Source organism: Conger conger, chromosome 3, assembly GCF_963514075.1.
Source record: "Conger conger chromosome 3, fConCon1.1, whole genome shotgun sequence".
Taxonomy (NCBI): Eukaryota; Metazoa; Chordata; class Actinopteri; order Anguilliformes; family Congridae; genus Conger; species Conger conger.
Genome location: NC_083762.1, coordinates 69,584,729 through 69,602,797, shown reverse-complemented (window position 1 = coordinate 69,602,797; position 18,069 = coordinate 69,584,729). Strand labels below are relative to the sequence as shown.

Below are 18,069 nucleotides of genomic sequence, written 5' to 3'. Positions count from 1 at the left end.
TCACACTGAATGGGTCAGATCTTTAGACAAATGGAAACTGAGTAAACACAAAACACGTTATTAAACACCCATGTCACAATTGATATGGGTCACGAGCTGATTGTTACCTTGCATGGCAGCCTATCGCCGTTGGTATGGGTGAATGAGATTGTAAAGCGCTTTGGATAAATGGATTTCCATTTAGCATTTACAAAAGTTCCCATGCCTCTAGTATTCATGACTCCACAATAAGAAAGACTGGGAAAAATTAATGTCGAGAGTAGAGTAGCAAGGTGAAGACGGCTAAGCATACAGTTCAAATAAATAGCATTAAAGTGAATAAAGTGCAATTTTGTACTGCTATTTTCTTGAACACAGCTGTAGATGTAAAGTAACGCATGCTTAAGTGCCCTGCTCAGAGAGGACAACTGGTTTAAACCGTCTCGATGTTCCTGGAGCCCAATAATAGGATTTTTTTTTCCCCCCCTAATATCACAGATGTACTTTTATACAGGGTACACAGATTTGGTTACTTTAACAAAGATTTTCATGTGTAATCCTGCATGCCAGTTAAAGAAAAGCCAATGTAGCCTCTGAACTGACTAGTTAAATTAGTAAATTAATTTGTGGGGAAATGCAGTACATTTAGTTGCACCTTCATACATAGTAAAGTTGGTGTTATTTACTTCAACCTCTTAAATACTGAATATGGACTTACTTTTAATTTGTTGCAAATTTCATTTTGATGCTGAGACCGTTCATTTGTCACATCTCCAAAGGCACTGCCTAAAATTATTACTCCCTTTTAAACACGAGGTCTAAAAGATTATGAATAATCAAGTTCAGTTTGTCCTACTAAACTGGAAGCCATAATTATTTGTCACAATATGCAGCTGTGAATGTGTTCCCTCTCTGACTTGCAGCTTCTGTTCTCCCTGTGAAAATGCTATACGGCTCTGTGAAAGTTTTAACCCACTCAGTTTCACTTTCTTTTAACATGAAATTCTCTGGAGATGTGTCTGATCACGTGTGTCTTCACGTGTCGATCTACATGAAACTGAAAACTATGTCAGGGCCTCATTCAGCAGAGATTTTCCTGCTGTAAAAGGCGTCACAGAAAGCACTAGTTTGAAAATGAGTGCTACAACATGTCGAGTTAATCCACGCTTTATTCATCATTAATTAAACATTAACATCATGACAATACTACAAGTATAGTACGAACTATTATAATATATTTGACAGTTCCGCAGGCAGTACTGAGTTCATATTTAATATTACATATAATATAACTTATAAAACGAATAACAAATATGAGTTATCAATAATTTTTTTGAGGGTTTATCAACAGAACCAGGTCATTCCTGGAATTGGTGTATGGCAGAATTACCTAAATTAAGGCTGGGTGGTTGTGCATTTCTGTGAGCTGGCTCATTGGTGGTCCTTCTTCTCTTTGCTGCCACCCATAAAGTAGGAAGCAATAGCAAAGACTCCAATACCAACTGCAGCAGCTGCCCCTGCTGCTAGCATTACATCTCTGGCTTGGCATACCTGCAAAAACACAGATAGGTACCAATGGACTGAAAAATAGTGAATATTTTTCTTCAGTTTGATTACATTTTTAAAAACGCAACTAAGGTTAAGTTCCAGTTGAAATTATTCCTGTTAATTTTCTTATACCAAATATACACTCAGTGACCACTTAATTAGGTAGACCTGTACACCAGCTTGTTAATGCAAATATCTAATCAGCTAATCATGTGACAGAAACTCAACATATAAAAGTGCAAACATGGTTGGGAGTTCAGAATGGGTAAGAAATGTTACCTAAGTGACTTTGACTGTGGAGTGATTGCTGGTGCCTGACGAGGTGATTTGAGTATATTTTGGTTACAGTACCACTGATTTTGTGAGCTAGGAATGTGCAAAGTGTTGAGAATTGTAGGATGTACAATGTGGCTGGAGCAACATACACATGTATGGGCATACCTGTCGTGACTCAGGTTTCCCATATCTCAGTTCTGTGGCAAAATGCTCACAGTTCCTTTGAATGAAAGAGTATGGCAGCTCCTGTCCCACCCGTCTCTCAGCATCCCTCACTATGGCACCAGGGCTCTTGGGTTCGTATTTGGAATCAAGCAGGTTGTTGATACGGTATTCATTTCTCTCCACCACCTTATACAGCTCCTCCTTCTTCACCTTGGCCTTGTCACACAGGACTGACATCATGCTGTTGGCGCCTGCATGTGCTATCTCAGCTAGGGAGTGGCGAGAGAGAGAAGGCAGAGATAAAGGAGTATCAGACCCATGGACTGTACAGGCACAGACAGCTCCCTGTGTATTGGCTTGTAGTGGTCCTTCCATAGCACCCTGTTCTGAAACATCCCAACCTCCCAAGTTCCCAACCTAGAATCCAGTAGCATTCTTACATGGGGGGGCAAGGTGGATGACGAAACCATCTCCGATGTACACTGCCCAGTGTTGATAGCCCCCTCGAAAGATCTCAATCAAATCCCCAGGCTCTGGCTTCTTATCAAACTGAGGAAACAGCAGCAATCACTCTTAATACACCAAAACAAAACAATGTGCTTTCTGTAGGTCAGTTTAATATTGTGGCATTTTGTGAATTGTGTTCACCATTTTCCAAGCAAAGGTTATTTTCAATTGCTCCCCTGTAATTTTGCTTTTCCCACAATATTGCTTGAATATTTTAAGTAAGTGAAGCATAGATGTGAAGTAATGCGTGCTTAAACACCATACTCAAAGAATAAGAACAAAGCCTGATTCATTTTACTGGAGCCCAGTCATACAGCTCTGGAAAATGCTAATTGTTCAATGTTAGCTAAAGATCATAGATGAGTAAATATGCCTCAGCTTGTACTTTGATATAGGGTACAGCAGATTTGGTTTCAACAACAAAGATTTTCATGTGTAATCCTGAATACCATTGAAACAAAAACAAATGCCCCTGAACAAAATGACTAGTTAGATTAGTAAATTCATTGGTGGGGAAATCGAGTACATTTAGTTAAATCTTCATACATAGTAAAGTATTGGTGTTATTTCCTTTAGCCTCTTGAAGACTGAATATGGACATAGTTTTGATTTGCTACAAATCTCATTTTGATGCTGAGAGCGTCATTTGTCATGTCTCCAAGAGCACAATCAAATTGCATAAAATCATGAAACACTTCTAAATCTAGCAAAGAATGAATTATCAACTTTGGTTTGGCCTACTTCTGTTTTTTTGTTTTTAATCCACTCATTTACTTACCAAAGTTGGAGCCATGATAATCCTATCTTCAGTCAAGTTTTTCAGCTGTTAATGTGTTCGGTGACTTACAGCACCTGTTCTCCCTTTTACATGGCTGCAGGGAAATTTCGTTTCACTTTTGTCTTTGGGTGTGTATCCGCGGCAAACACAAGATATGTGAATGACGTGCGGCAAACACAAGATATGTGAATGACGTATATTGCACTCAGCAGAGAAATAAGAATTGCTTCAAAATCGGCATTGATATGGGTATCGTAAAATTTTAATTGGCTCACGAAATATAGCTCATATGGCATTAACTGTGTAATTTGTGCAAAGCATTAATATGTGCCCACTTCTACTAATGTGCTGTCTATCAGTGGAAATTTCCACTGAACTGTAGCAACGCAAGCAAATATGTGTCATAGGGCATGAATACCAGTAAGGTAAGAGAATCAGAACCATTTGTTTCATATATGATCACGATCTTGCAGAAAAACAGGAGCTCACCTAACCACGAAGGAGGGGCCACACTGGATTGACCCCAGCGCTTAGAATTGTTTCTCTTGGTGCATGTGTTGGCTGCTGACTGGAGGGAGACAGGGATATCCAACACTACTGTCTTGTGGGGTAACTAGTTTTGATTATTAGCATTGAGACCCAGGCAAAACAGTTTGTAAAACTTGCAAACTTGCATTGTCCACGTGACTGAAGTAGCCTGCTCCGCTTTAATCATGTGGAATGCTGTCTGTCCTGTCTCTATAACTGGCCCTGCCCCCCTTCCCAAAAACACCATGCTGAGAGTTTTTACTCTAAGTAGTCCTTGGGCCAAACCATTTTTCAGTACCATCTGGGTGGGCAAATTCTAGATGTGATTTTTTTAGTCCTATACATCCCTAGATTATGTTTTGATATGATAGACCTTTTGGTTTGGCAGCTTATTAGTGGTTATCACCTCCTAAAGGTATGGACTGCTTTTGTTCAAAACCGGAGTTTTGCCAAAAAAAGTCCCCTGCCATATTTTGCTCCCCTTCGCATGATTCGCTTGTAGGTCGGGCTGTGGGGGTGCTAGAGACATGAGCCTGTGGTTATTGTTATGCGCCTGAGTCTCCTGAACAACTCCTGAACAACTCAACCCCGAGTCGATGTTTGAATGTTTGAAAATATATTTTTCATTTACATCTTAAGAACATTTATGATACCTCCTCTTGTATAGCCTACCCTGTACCTGGGATAATGGTTCAGTCCAACCAATGTAGGGCTGAGGAAGATGTATATAAGCTGGTCATTCTGACCTTGTAGTATCTTCTGCATACTACTGTTGTAATGCATGGTTATTTGTCTTGCTGTCACCTTCCTGTTAGCTTCGACTAGTCTGGCCCCTCTCCTCTGATGTCTCTCATTAACAACATATTTTTGCCTGTAGAACTGCTGCTCACTGGCTCTTTTTTGTTTTTCACACCGTTTTCTCTCTAATAATAATAATAATAATACATTTTATTTGAAGTGGCGCCTTTCTGGACACTCAAGGTCACCTTACATTGTGCAAAATACAAAATAAACATGGTAAAAACATGATACAAAATATCCCATTTAAAATCATCAACAAAAAAGAAAACATGATACAATATATGCAATTAAAAATAATTTACAATGAACTGGTGGATGTGTATGGGTAGAGAGTTCCAGAGCCTGGGTGCTGTAGAGCTGAATGCTTGAGCACCCATAGTAGAGAGTCAGGTGGTGGGGATAGACAGGAGGCCAGCTGAGGAGGAGCGGAGAGTGCGAGTTGGGGTGTCACATCTAGAATTTGCCCACCCAGATGGTACCAAATCGTCCAATTTTGGGGTTTGGCCCAAAGACTAAAGTAACGTACTGACGGGTGGATAACGCCTCTGGAATATGTTGGAATATGAAAATAATTTGTGAAAACTGAACGACTTTTTTATTTATATGATTTATACGATGTGGTCTAACGTTGTAGCGAACGTTAGCTAGCCAACATCATTAACATGAATAAAACCAGTGCAAACGCGCTATCTAGCGTTATTGAAAACCGTATGTAACGTTACCACTAAAACTAATCTAGATACTGACACTTGAGGATCTGGGAACATCAATCCAAAGGTACAATACCACAGAATATTCTGATGCTGAAATGGTTGGTTCTGTTTTTTATGGTACCTTCTATGGCAACTATACTGGATATAAATCCTCATTTCACATTGACTAGCTAACTAGTTTTACAACAGGCAAGGTGGGATTTAACTCATGTTTGCAAAGTTATCATCCCAATGTTTCTCTATACGTCCGCCGATAAGCGTCTGGTGTCTATTAGCTAAAGTTAGCTGCCAACAACATTTGTGAATGACATAAGCAATACAATCAGATGTTGATCTTATGTCGGGCGTCTCTGTGTCAGCTGTCATTGACTGTGCCAAGCACCTGTCAAAACTGAGACCGCCCTGTAAACGGACTGTAGGATCTGGGTTATCCTCCCTTTTCAGAATCGGCATTACAGTCCAAAACAAAACACGATTTCGTCATAGTTATCTAGCTAACTGTTTATACACAGCTCTGGTTCAGTCGATTTTGGTTCTACTTCGTTCCGCGATATTTGTTTACAAACATTCTGATTTCATGTTCTCTAAAAGGGGTCACAGAAAGCACTGGTTATTTTGAAAATGAATGCTAAAACATGTTAATTTAATCCACTCTTTATTAATCTTTTAATCTTAACATCATAACAATACTACAAATACAGTACAAACTATTAAAAGACATTAGATTGACAGAAGACTGTTAATACATGTTATTTTAGCTGGTTTTCTTTATTGAATTGTAACCATTTTAATGCAGTAAATAAAAAAATCTATTTTTATCTTATATTGCTTAAACAGCGAGTGTCAGTTGTAAAATTTCATGAATATCCAATATTAAAAATATTAGGGAAGCCTTTATAATAACGTTAATGAAAATATAATAGCATTTAATACGCATCTGAATTCGTTTTTTACAGGTTATAGTATCATACTTTCGCATTGAGTTTTTAGATCTCAGGGGATTATAGATCTTTGCTTGATACTCAATATCTGAAGCTTCAACAGGACTGTCCTGAAAGTGCTTAATCAGTTAGTAATTCCAGTTAATTAATCTGCACAAGAGCACACCAGTGATACACAAAACTGGAATTTTAACCTACCATTATTGGGTTGCACATCAAGTTCCCTAGCCACTGCTGAGATCAGCATATTTAATATTACATATAAAAACTAATCACAAATACAAGATTACAGAATAATCATTTTTTTGTTTGTTTTAGTGAGGTTATCAACAGGACTCTGTACCAACAGACTGAATCACATGTGCAGAGGTAAGTTCTGTGAGCAACTGTGAAAACCACGCATTTAATGTCATTCAAATAATGTATTTTCTTGTTTTAGCTGCCTGCTATTTGCTTCATAAAATAGAACATCTGAAGCAATCTGAGGAGTGTGCAGGAGACCATTCCTGGAGTTGGTTGTAAAGGTCGGTGTATGGCAACACAAGCAGAATTCAATTAAGGCAGGGTAGTTGTGCATTTCTGTGAGCTCTCTCAGCTCACTGGTTGTTCTTCTTCTCTTTGCTCCCACCTCCAAAGATGGCAGCAGCAGCAGCAAGGACTCCCACACCAATCATAGCAGCCATCCCCACTCCAACTCCTACCTCCAAGGCATTGCGCACCTGCACAACAAACCAGACCCACAGTTAGGCACCTATGGAAAATATTTTTCTACAGTTTTCTTCAATTTTTTAAAATGCTGTCAAAATTCCATTATTCACATTCTTCCTTATATTGAATGTACACTCCATGAGCACTTTATTAGGTACTTATTCCACATATTTTTTAGACGTATTAAGTCTTATGCTGGTCTAGCCTATCCACGAAGATTGATGTGTTGTGTGTCCAGAGATGCTCTTCTGCATACTACTGTTGTAATGCATGGTTATTTGTCTTGCTGTCACCCTCCTGTTAGCTTCGACTAGTCTGGCCCCTCTCCTCTGATGTCTCTCATTAACAACATATTTTTGCCTGTAGAACTGCTGCTCACTGGCTCTTTTTTGTTTTTCACACCGTTTTCTCTCTAATAATAATAATAATAATAATAATAATAATACATTTTATTTGAAGTGGCGCCTTTCTGGACACCCAAGGTCACCTTACATTGTGCAAAATACAAAATAAACATGGTAAAAACATGATACAAAATATCCCATTTAAAATCATCAACAAAAAAGAAAACATGATACAATATATGCAATTAAAAATAATTTACAATGAACTGGTGGATGTGTATGGGTAGAGAGTTCCAGAGCCTGGGTGCTGTAGAGCTGAATGCTCGAGCACCCATAGTAGAGAGTAAGGTGGTGGGGACAGACAGGAGGCCAGCTGAGGAGGAGCGGAGAGTGCGAGTTGGAGTGTAGTCGTGAAGAAGGTCAGAGAGATAGGGGGGTGCAAGGGTGTTCAAAGCCTTGTATGTGTCTCTAGAGACTGTTATGTGTGAAAATCCCAGGAGACCAGCAATTTCAATTTCATTCCATGGTCAAAGTCACTTAGATCACATTTCTACCCTTCTTACATTTGGTCTGAAAAACAGCTGAGCTTCTTGAGCACGTCTGCATGCCTTTATGCATTTAGTTGCTACTACATGATTGGTTGATTAAATATTTACATTAACAAGCTGGTGTACAGGTCCACCTAACAAAGTGGTCACTGAGTGTAGTTTCATTGTAGAACAACTGAGCTATAAATGTGGCAAGCATTGAGAATTGCAAGATGACAATGTGGCTGGAGCAACATACACGGATCCATGCATACCTGTCTTGACTCAGCTTTCCCATATCTCAGTTCTGTGGCAAAATGCTCACAGTTCCCTCGAAAGACACAGTATGGCAGCTCCTGTCCCACCCATTCCTGGGCATCCCTCACTATGGCACCAGGGCTCTTGGGTTTGTATTTGGAATCAAGCAGGTTGTTGATACGGTACTCATCTGTCCCCACCACCTCCCACAGCTCCTCCTTCTTCACCTTGGCCTTGTCACACAGGACTGACATCATGCTGTAGGCACCAGCTTGTGCGCTCTCAGCTAAGGAGGGGAAAGAGATGAGAAAGGGAGGAGATGGATAAAGTAGTCTCAGAGCTATGGACTGTAGAGACACAGGCACACAGACAGCTCCCTGTGCATTGCCTTGTAGTGGTCCTTCCATAGCACCCCATCCTGAAACGTCCCAACCTACAGTTCTGTGCAAATGTCTTGGGCACATGTAAGAAAATTCCATGAAGTGAAGAGTTTCTAAATATAGAAAAATGTCTTATAAAGAGCAGTAAACAGTTGAAATGAACTAAATCGATATTTGTGGTGACCACCCTTCACCTTTAAAAGTGCATCAATTCTCTTAGGTACACTGTCCTGCAGTGGTAGGTTGTTCCAAACATATTGGAGAACTTTCCACAGGTCTTCTACAGACTTTGGCTGTCTCACTTGTTTCTGGCTCTGGAGGTATTCCCAGACAGTCTGGATCAAGTTTTTATTTGACATGTGGTCTTTTACTTCATATGTGAGTTTATTTACATTTACATTTACATTTTAGTCATTTGGCAGACGCTTTTAATCCAAAGCGACTTACAAGTGCATAGGTTCTACCATAAGTCAGAGCATCACATCCAGAAACTAGCAAAATACACAGGAAATGCTGTTCTAAACATAGTTGTCATCAGAATTTTTTTTATTTTTTTATTTTTTATTTTTTTATTTTTTTATTTTTTTTGGGGGGGGGGGGGGTTAGACAAGGATAGGGATATCAGAAAGGAGGGGCAGGGGAAATCAGGAGGGAGGACTAAGGTAGAGTTTGAAAAGGTAATGAAATACAACATTTTCTCAGTAAAATAAAACTTTTTGTAGAGAAAATTAATTTCCAAAATTAATGTTTGGAAAGGGGTGCCTAAGACTTTTGCACAGTACTGTAGAATCCATAAGTGGAAGTCTTACTTGGGGGGGCAAGATGGATGACGAAACCATCTCCGATGTACACTGCCCAGTGCTGATAGGTCCCTCGAAAGATCTCGATCAAATCCCCAAGCTCTGGTTTCTCATCAAACTGAGAAATAGAAGGAATCACTCTTAATACACCAAAACCAAACATTGTACTTGTATCTGAACCACTGATGTCATCATTTACATCATTTACGGATCAAAAAGGGGAATACTGTCACATTTGACCATTTGCCCGGCAAAGGTTTAGCTCCTCCCTTAGTTCCTAGTTTTGTGATTTGTTTCTTTCACACACAAGATTGCTTGATGATTTTCAGTAAATGAGGCATAAATGTTAAATAGCCCTTGATTAAATGCCCTGCTCAAAGAATAAGAACAAAACTGGACTAAACCATCCTGATGCATGTTTCTGGAGCCCAGTAATATAATGTTGTAAAAATGCTCTTTCTGTTCCATGCTTGCTAAAGATCACAGATGAGTAAAGATGTATAAACATACTTTGACATTGGGTACAGCAGATTTGGCTACAAAGATTTGTGTATAATCCTGAATGCCCATAAAACCAAACAAAGGCAGTCCCTGAACAAACTGACTAGTCTGATTAGTAAATTCCTTGGTGGTTAAATACCATTTACTGTTTCATCCTGATACACAATATTGGTATCAGGATGAAATTGATTACTTTAACCTCTTAAAGACTTAACATGAACTTCATTTTGATTTGTTATAAGTTTCAGTTTGATGATGATCAACCTTTTTTGCCATTTTTTGTCTCCGAAACCACAAGCAGATTGTATAAAATGACAATGAATATATTGAACACAAATAGGTCAAAAAGATTACGAATAATCAATTTTGGTTTGGCCTACGTCTCTGTTTTTATAAAATTCTGCTCATTTACTTACCAAAGTGGGAGCCATAATAACCCTCTCTTCTTCAGTCCAGATAATTAGCTGTGGATGTGTTCACTGTCTGACCTGCAGCCTCTGTTCTCCCTGTGAAAAAAGTATAAGGCTGCATGGAAGTCTGAACTGACTGTGAAACCAGTGCCTGAGAGAAGCCAAATATGCTTACACTTGTGGCAACACCAAGTAAATAACTAAGTTACAGAGCTAGGTTATCACCCTGCAAGTGTTCATACTGGCTTGACTCTTTGGAGTCTTACAACCACAATAATAATAATAATTAATAATAATAATAAGACTTGACTAAGACAATTTGTATGCGAAATAATAAAAATTCTGTTTTTTGAATTAGGCCCTACAATACACACGTATTACCTCGAATCCACTGAATGAAAACAACAATGAGTCCACGCGTTCCGTTTGACAGGAATATCTGATTAAGTTACTGCCAGCAAGCAAGCGGGAGCCATGTCTTGCCTTGCCGTAACAAAACATTCAATGCACTGATGTGATTAGCAACAACTAAATCTCAAAAACACGTTTTGAAGTGGTAGCTGTGATTCCTGATACTCCGGATTAAGACGGCCTAACGTTACATGTCAACAATCAAACGAGCGTCATCACATGGCTTGCTTAACTTACATGTTTGCTATGACAGCGTTTATTTTTGTGGCCAGACATGTCGGCTCATCTGGCCACAACGATAATGACAGTTGTCTTAAAAGCAGGTAAATCGGTTAAATACTGAAAAATGTCCCATACTGAACCGTCGCAATCATAGCAAGAATAATAAAAAACAAAACAACTAGCTAGGCTAACATTATCCGTAGGCTATCCCGAGCCAGTTGGCTCGACATTGCGCTCTACTCACGTTTCAAATATTTTCGTATTTAACACCACGTTCTAAAATAATGACTGGAATTAATACTTACCATGTACTGATTTCTCGGTGCTCACACATTAAGTTCCATCACATCACTTTTATCTGCGTGAAAAGCAGTTATCCCAACTAACGTTAGATAAATTGGCCAGTTATGACAGCGAGCAGGAGATCGACTGTCAAGCAGCTGAGAAGAGTCACCTGACCACACCGAGAACAATCAATAATGTGTCTAGCTGCTATGGCGTACAGAGGCTGTTTTCACAGTTATGGCTCTGGTGTTTCGCGTGGATGCGTCAGTACTGTCCGTAGACGACTTCACATCCCTCCATACCTTTTATCATTAGCTATTTTTAGACAATAACAAATAAAATATATAACATAATACACACTCGGTGAGCACTTTATTAGGTAGACCTGTGTTGATGCCAGACAGGGTGGTTTGGGTATCTCAGAAACTGTTGATCTCCTGGAATTTTCAAGTACAACAGTCTCTAGAATTGCAGAGAATGGTGTGAAAAGCAAAAAAAAAAAAACATCTAGAGAGTAGCAGTTCTGCGGGCAGAAATGCGTTGTAAATGAGATGGAACGGAAATAACCACACATAACAACAGTGGTGACATTCTGTCTGTATCTGCATGATTGTATGCATTGCACTGCTGCCACACGATTGGCTGATTAGATAATTGCATGAATAAGTAGGTGTATAATATTGGTTCGTGTCATTGAAAAAAGACCATCCTAAAAACCGGCCCGATAATAGGATGAGTTTCTGTCCAACGGGAGTGATTACACTAAAGATAAATGTAAGCAAGCTTATTTTTTTTTCTTAATTAGGTGGTTTTCATGTTTATAGGGATTATGTACCATTTTAAGTCACATATAGCTATAATTGCCAAAAATAAAAGTCCCAATTTCACATTGTGTTTACCATGCTATATTGCATTGCAACATTTACAATAAAATGAGGTAGCAAAAAAACAATTTCTTTAAAAAAAAAACAAATTGTCCCTGTACGCACCTATATGTAAGTGAAATTCCCAGTACAGACTGTAGGAATTTGGTCCTTTGTGAAGTAAAACTTGTAGTCTGATATTCAGGTTAACAACAATTTATTAATACAGTAAAAAATAGTCTTTAATTACAGTACGAAGCATACCGGGTGAAAGCAAGGCAGTGCAATTACAAAATCATGTTAGAAAGGAATGAGATTTTATGCCCCAAACCTCCTGAAGTAAAATGCAGGTACCTGTTCCTGACTGGGTGACAGGCAGACAAATACACATTATTTTGTATGCATGTGATGTGATCAAGGAAACCAAAAGGTCATTGTCAGCAAAGCAGACAGTGAACCCCCTTGATCATTCAGTATGGGCTTCCTAACCCCCCTTGATTATTTAGTATGATTGGAGTGTTAGGTGACCATCCAAAAACACTGAAGTAGGAAATGTATTCTTCCCTACAAGACTTGTGTACTTCTGATTCTGGTGTCTATGGGTGCACCAGATAGTTTAATCAAGAATGATCTGTCAAGAACTTTACAGATAAGATTGTCATTGTTGGGTTGCAATGTACAAACCACTCATTACACTACAAAGTGCTTGGTTCCAACCATAGAATGTAACATAGAGTGTATCATAGAGTTCAGTGGTTCCAACAGAGAAGGGCTCTGATGGCTTTGTAATTTTGTCCCTACAGGTAAATTTAACCAGTTCAGTTGTATGTAACATTCTACTGTAATTGTAGCGCCTATTACTTATAACAAGTTGTATATAAGAACACCAACTACCTAATGGCACGCACAGTCAATAACAGTATTTTATGACGAACTTCAGCATTTACGGTACAAAGACTGAATTAATTACGAATTCGTTTGGGAACCTTTTAGAGCTAGAGTGTGTTTCTCAGGGGGAGAGATTTAATTGTGGCACCTCCGTTGGCAATCGTTCTACGGTGTGCGTATTGTAGTAACTAGCTCACTATTTTAAGGGTTTGAATCGTTTTACATACAATTTTTTGGAAGAAATGCCAAAGAGTTTTGTGCTAACTTGTCATATGTAGTTAGTTGTAACTACAGTTATTTACTTGCTGATTCGTTTTAATGTGCTATTCGTAAGCGTAAAATTGAACGATGTCTGCTGTGTTTGACGGGGCTCCGCTGACAGCGATGCAGTCACCCCAACCTTCACATAACTCCATCAGGTACTAAGTATGCTAAGTAGTTAGTTAGCTAGCCACCTTTTCATTATACAGTTTGATTTGCCACAAATTAGACTGATTAAAATGGGGTGTGTTCAAATGCTGAATAGTGAAACATATGGTGTTCTGTTTTCAGGACATTCAATTGTGAACAATTTCAATGTTTAGCTATTTGTTTATTGCTAACTGGATAATTAGCTACTAACAATGAGGCTTTTGAAACGTTACGCCTCCATTCGTTTTTTACTAGGACTTATTCTTTGCTTTTTGTACTTCACACCAATCATTTTTGTACTACGCTAGCTAGCTAGCCATTTTTACGAAAGTAACATGTTAAGTTATGATTGGAGTACTCAGCCCTGACATATTAATCATTGTGTCACTCGTGTAATTCTACGTTCTCTGTTTTCCATTTCTCTGCCGCACACCCTCCTTATCCTCTTTCATTTTTTCCCGCTCAGTCCACAGGAATTAGCCCTTGAAATAAAGGCGTTCATCAGTGGGGTTGATCAGACGCAGGGTCGTAAACTAAGCATCCGCGACCATGCCCGTTGTGCTGTGCGTCTCCTTCGTACTGTGCCAGCCTGCCGAGGAGCAGCGCTGGAGCACCTTAGAGGGGTATATGACGAATATGTGATCACCTTCTTGCAAGACCTGGAGGGAGAAGGTGACAATGGAGTCGGCAGCAGTGGCAGTTCTGGCTTGGAGGACGTGATACAGGAAATCCACACCGTTTTGTCTGAGTTTGTCCGTCTCAATCCTAAAGCATGGGCGCCACTAGTTTCGGCCTGGGCTGTAGACCTCTTAGGGCAGCTGAGCAGCAAACACGCAGGCCGGCGTGGTGCCCCCCACTCGTCAAGTCTCAATGAACTGCTGCAGCTGTGGATGTCATGCACAGCCACCCGTTCCCTCATGGAGAGCTACTCCCAGTGTCTGGCAGCCATGTTGGCCTGGTGCCCCGATGCCTGTGTGGATGCACTGCTGGACACTTCAGTGCAGCACTCCCCACACTTTGACTGGGTTGTTGCCCATATTGGATCCTCCTTCCCTGGGACCATAATCAGCCGCGTACTGGCCTGTGGCCTCAAGGACTTCTGCACCCATGGGTATCAGGGGGCCGCCTCTCCTGAAATGCCCAACCAGCAAACACCCCCATTGGCAGAGAAGAGCAACCGGGTTCCCAAAATTGGTTCAGTGGTCGGGATCCTGGGACATCTAGCGTCTCGCCACTCGGACAGCATAAAAAAGGAGCTTCTGCGGATGTTCCAGGAGAGTCTGTGCCCTGCCCAGCCTGCGTCAACCGTTGGGCTGAGGGACAGCCCGCTACAGCTGCGCCGGGCCACTGTGCCCTTCCTTCTGCAGCTGGCGGCTCTGTCTCCAACCCTGCTGGGTGCCGTGTCGGCTGAGTTAGTGGAGTCCCTGAGGCCGCCTGTCCTGCTGCAGCTCCAAGCCCAGTTCCAGGGCCTGCCGCGTGAGGAGCTGGACAACATGCTAGGCCTGGCTGTGCACCTGATCAGCCAGAGCCCTGCTGGCGGGCCCCGTGTGCTGCGCTTCCTGGTGGACACTGCCACGCCAGCCTCGGTCATCACGTCAGGTCTCACGCCCGCCCCGCACGAGGGGGTGAGGGAGGCATGCGACCGCCTGCTTCAACTGCTCCTGCTTCACCTGCACAAGCTGGTTTACAACCGAACCGAAAGTGATGATGGCTACCCTCTCTCTTCTTCCTCCCCCACCAATTCATCTTTCCCGCCCCGTATGATCCCCTTCCTGGAAGAACTGCGGGGACATGTGAGAGAGCTGTGCATTGAGACCTTGAGGCTCGAGCGCAAACGCCATCTTTGGCTGCACCAGCTGCTGTGCCTGCTCTCTGTGTACGGGGGTGCGAGTGTAGCCACTGAGGCTCTGTGCCAACTTCTGACTCTGGCCCAAACCCCAGAGGAGCTGGCTTTGGCCTCCCAGCTGCACACTCCGCTGTCCACCTCTCTGCCTGGGCTTCTACCAGCTGCCGTGATGTCTTGCGTGGCCCAAATCCACACCCAGAACCTGGGAAGCAAGGAGCTGGGACAGCTCCTGAACAATCTCGCTTCAACTGTGCAGAGTCAGGAGGAAGAGGGCAAGGGAGGGAGTGCCGGAGGCACGAGCACAGCTCAGTCCTCTATGGCTGTTGAAGTCGGGGCAGCTGTCTCTAACCACCTCCATGACTTTTGCCCCCTGCTTCTCCATGGAGACTCGGCAGTGTCCCAGGCTGCTGCTCGCCTCCTGTCCTGTAGTCAGCTGCCTCGAGCTGCCTCTCCGGCACAGCTGCTCGTGATCTCCCGAGCTGCAGTCGCACACTTCTTCCTGGCTCTCCGGCTGAGAGACGAAGGGAATGGGAAAGCTGGAGGAGGTGGAAGGGAAGCGGTTAGCTGCTCGATCCGCCTCCTGTCCCGCCTGGCTGCCTTCTCCCCCCTCACCCTAAAATCTGTGCTGCAGCAGCTGGTGGAGGGCGCCTTGCACAGGGGAAATGCCGATTTATTTGGAGGCCAGGAAGAAGCCTGTGAATCCACTTCCCTTACCCCAGACTTAGGAGCCTCTCTACTGGACATCAACTGCAAGTTTGGCACCACGGTCAACTTTGCAGGAAGTGTGTGGTCTGTGTTTCACGCTGGAGTGATTGGGAAAGGGCTGAAACCACCCCACACCTCATCTCAACCGGCGCCAGACCAGGTCACTGAGAATCAACAGACCCTGTCTGCTGTTGTCGTTCGGTGCTGCAGCTCAAGTGGCAGCAGCACCAACAGCAGCAACGGTGCAGCTGGCAGCAGCGGTGCCCGGTACCACCAGTCGGACATGCTTTTTGAAGAACCTGCGCCCATCAATGCTGAAGCTGCAAAGGTGATTGCTGTGGCACTGGTGGAGAGCGTCTGCCCAGACGTGGCAAACGGGGAGCTGGCCTGGCCACCGGAGGAGCACGCCCGTACCACGGTGGAGCGAGATATTCACATTCGCCGCTGCTTCGAAGCCAACCCTATCCTCTTCCACCTCTTGGGTGTGGTGGCAGCTGGCCGCCCTGCCCTGTGCTATTGCTCAGCAGTTCTGCGGGGGCTGCTGGCCACCTTGCTGGCCCACTGGGAGTCCTCAAGGGAAGCGGCTGCCCTGGACTCACCATGGCACCTCCAGGCCTCCTGCCTCTTGGTGTCCTGTATGGGGGAGGGACAGCTCTTGCCCCCTGTGCTGAGCAACGTGCATGAGATATTCCCCCATCTTACACCATTTGAGGTCAGACTGCTGCTGCTGGCAGTATGGGAGTACATGCGGGGGAACAGCCCCATGCCGCAGAAGTTCACCTTCAGCGCCGAAAAGGGGCTGTTCTACCGGGACTTTTCCAGGGATGGCGATCTGTCGCGCTACCTTGCTCCCATCTACAGTGTCTTGCACAAGAACATTGACCGCCTGGGACATCTGAGCTGGCGGTTCCAGCTCTGAAATCAGAAGACGCAAGTGCAGGGACTGGGATGGGAGGGCCGGTGGGGGGGGTATTCAAGAAATTGGGGAGCTTTGGTAATACTGAGTAGATTAGTTGGAAAGGGGGTGGTACTGTGCAGTTTTACAGTTTAGGGGGGGGGTTTTTTGCCTCCTTTTGCTCTTATACGTAAAATCCTGAGTAAATTTCCCTTTTGGTGGATAGTTTCGTTTTTTGTTTTTTTGCATTATAAACAGGTCTTGTACACAGGACTAAAATCCACGGGGAAATAGAAAAAAAATCTAGAGCAAAGCTAGATTTCATTGTATTTCATGAAACTTCATTTTAATTTCCTCATACCAACCTCATGTTGCATTTAACAACTGTGTTATTTTTTGCTAAAGTCATTGCTGTTACAGAGCTCTGCTACTGAAGAAGATTCTGAGCTGTATGCCCTGATGTCAGATGATCATAATGTTGTTACTAATTTGTTGCAAATTTCTGCAGTTTCAGGGAAGAATTTTGGTTTGTTTTTTTTCCTTTTCACACACTTTATATGGGGATGCTTATTAAACCTTTCCGAGTTTCTGTTAGTAGTTGTACATTAGTGTGTATCAATTTGTTTATTTTGTTGAATTTCAACCAGTTTCTTCATATCATTAAAGCAAATCCCAAAGGCAGTTGTTTGAGAATGACTCCACAAATATGTAAGGATTCCCTGTCTTTGAAAGTAAAATCTGTTTCACAAAAGTTTGGCAGCAATCCACCCTGTAGCTTTGTGATGGTTGGAGTTAAGTGCAATTTGGCTTGGTGCATACTTTGACCAGAGAAACATAGATTGCTACTTGAAGTAAATTTTAATGACAATTTGGGTGTCTCGGTGGCGCAGCCTGTAGCGCACTGACTGCATGCTCATTGCGAGCCGCGACGTCGGCGGTTCGAATCCGACCGTCCGACATTTGTCGCATGTCTTCCCCTCTCTCTCGCTCCCATTCTTCTTGTCTCTCTATACTATATACTGTCCGATAAAGCTGAAAAAGGCCTAAAAAAAAATCTTTAACATTTTTTTTAAAATAATAATTTGGTTATTTCGCTGATGCTTTAATCCAAAGCGATTTACAGTTGATTCGACTAAGCAGGGGACAATTCCTCCTGGCGCAATGTGGGGTTAAGGGCCCTCAGGAAGTTCAGGTGATGGGTCAGTAGGGTGAAGCCCAAATTCAACGATGGAGACACTGCCCTTTGAATGAGACGAAGAGTTCCTGACTCACAGTGATTATTACATAAGATACCTAAGATGCACTTATTGCAACAAGGTAAATGGCTTCTTGGTTTCCTGATTACATAAATCTCATCCTCTTCAACTCATCTGGGGCAC

General features: G+C 42.4%; 3 protein-coding genes across 4 annotated transcripts; 1 reads left to right on the top strand and 2 right to left on the bottom strand.

Annotated features, from left to right (window-relative positions):
- Positions 1–1,130: 1,130 nt before the first annotated feature.
- LOC133124630 (phospholipase A and acyltransferase 3-like) lies at positions 1,131–3,389 on the bottom strand. The gene is made up of 4 exons (XM_061235992.1): positions 3,254–3,389; positions 2,409–2,517; positions 1,969–2,237; positions 1,131–1,530 (listed from the first exon to the last, which is right to left on the bottom strand). The coding sequence occupies exons 1-4, from the start codon at positions 3,266–3,268 to the stop codon at positions 1,411–1,413; spliced, it is 513 nt and encodes a 170-aa protein (XP_061091976.1). The 5' UTR covers positions 3,269–3,389; the 3' UTR covers positions 1,131–1,410.
- Positions 3,390–5,933: 2,544 nt separating this feature from the next.
- Positions 5,934–11,309, bottom strand: LOC133124735 (phospholipase A and acyltransferase 3-like). Of its 2 annotated transcripts, none has more exons than XM_061236176.1 (5): positions 11,103–11,309; positions 10,171–10,260; positions 9,263–9,371; positions 8,091–8,359; positions 5,934–6,955 (listed from the first exon to the last, which is right to left on the bottom strand). In XM_061236176.1, the coding sequence occupies exons 2-5, from the start codon at positions 10,183–10,185 to the stop codon at positions 6,833–6,835; spliced, it is 516 nt and encodes a 171-aa protein (XP_061092160.1). In that variant the 5' UTR covers positions 10,186–10,260; positions 11,103–11,309; the 3' UTR covers positions 5,934–6,832. The 2 variants fall into 2 exon arrangements, with proteins under 2 accessions (XP_061092160.1, XP_061092161.1); XM_061236177.1 differs by lacking the exon at positions 11,103–11,309 and adding an exon at positions 10,546–10,703.
- Positions 11,310–13,034: 1,725 nt separating this feature from the next.
- Positions 13,035–17,371, top strand: ints5 (integrator complex subunit 5). Its single transcript, XM_061236175.1, has 2 exons — positions 13,035–13,252; positions 13,711–17,371. Exons 1-2 carry the CDS (start codon positions 13,182–13,184, stop codon positions 16,712–16,714), a joined length of 3,075 nt encoding a protein of 1,024 aa, XP_061092159.1. The 5' UTR covers positions 13,035–13,181; the 3' UTR covers positions 16,715–17,371.
- The last annotated feature ends 698 nt before the right edge of the window (positions 17,372–18,069 follow it).

What these genes read in the sequence shown, in the direction of transcription:
- LOC133124630 (XM_061235992.1), bottom strand. An exon ending in CATCCACCTTGCCCCCCCAT is followed by an intron (nt 2,238 to 2,408) that starts GTAAGAATGCTA and finishes GCCACTCCCTAG; the next exon opens with CTGAGATAGCACATGCAGGC. An exon ending in GGAAACCTGAGTCACGACAG is followed by an intron (nt 1,531 to 1,968) that starts GTATGCCCATAC and finishes GTGTTTTTGCAG; the next exon opens with GTATGCCAAGCCAGAGATGT.
- LOC133124735 (XM_061236176.1), bottom strand. An exon ending in CATCCATCTTGCCCCCCCAA is followed by an intron (nt 8,360 to 9,262) that starts GTAAGACTTCCA and finishes TCCCCTCCTTAG; the next exon opens with CTGAGAGCGCACAAGCTGGT. An exon ending in GGAAAGCTGAGTCAAGACAG is followed by an intron (nt 6,956 to 8,090) that starts GTATGCATGGAT and finishes TTTGTTGTGCAG; the next exon opens with GTGCGCAATGCCTTGGAGGT.
- ints5 (XM_061236175.1), top strand. Translation starts at nt 13,182, where the DNA reads ATGTCTGCTGTGTTTGACGGGGCTCCGCTGACAGCGATGCAGTCACCC. An exon ending in CCTTCACATAACTCCATCAG is followed by an intron (nt 13,253 to 13,710) that starts GTACTAAGTATG and finishes TTTCCCGCTCAG; the next exon opens with TCCACAGGAATTAGCCCTTG.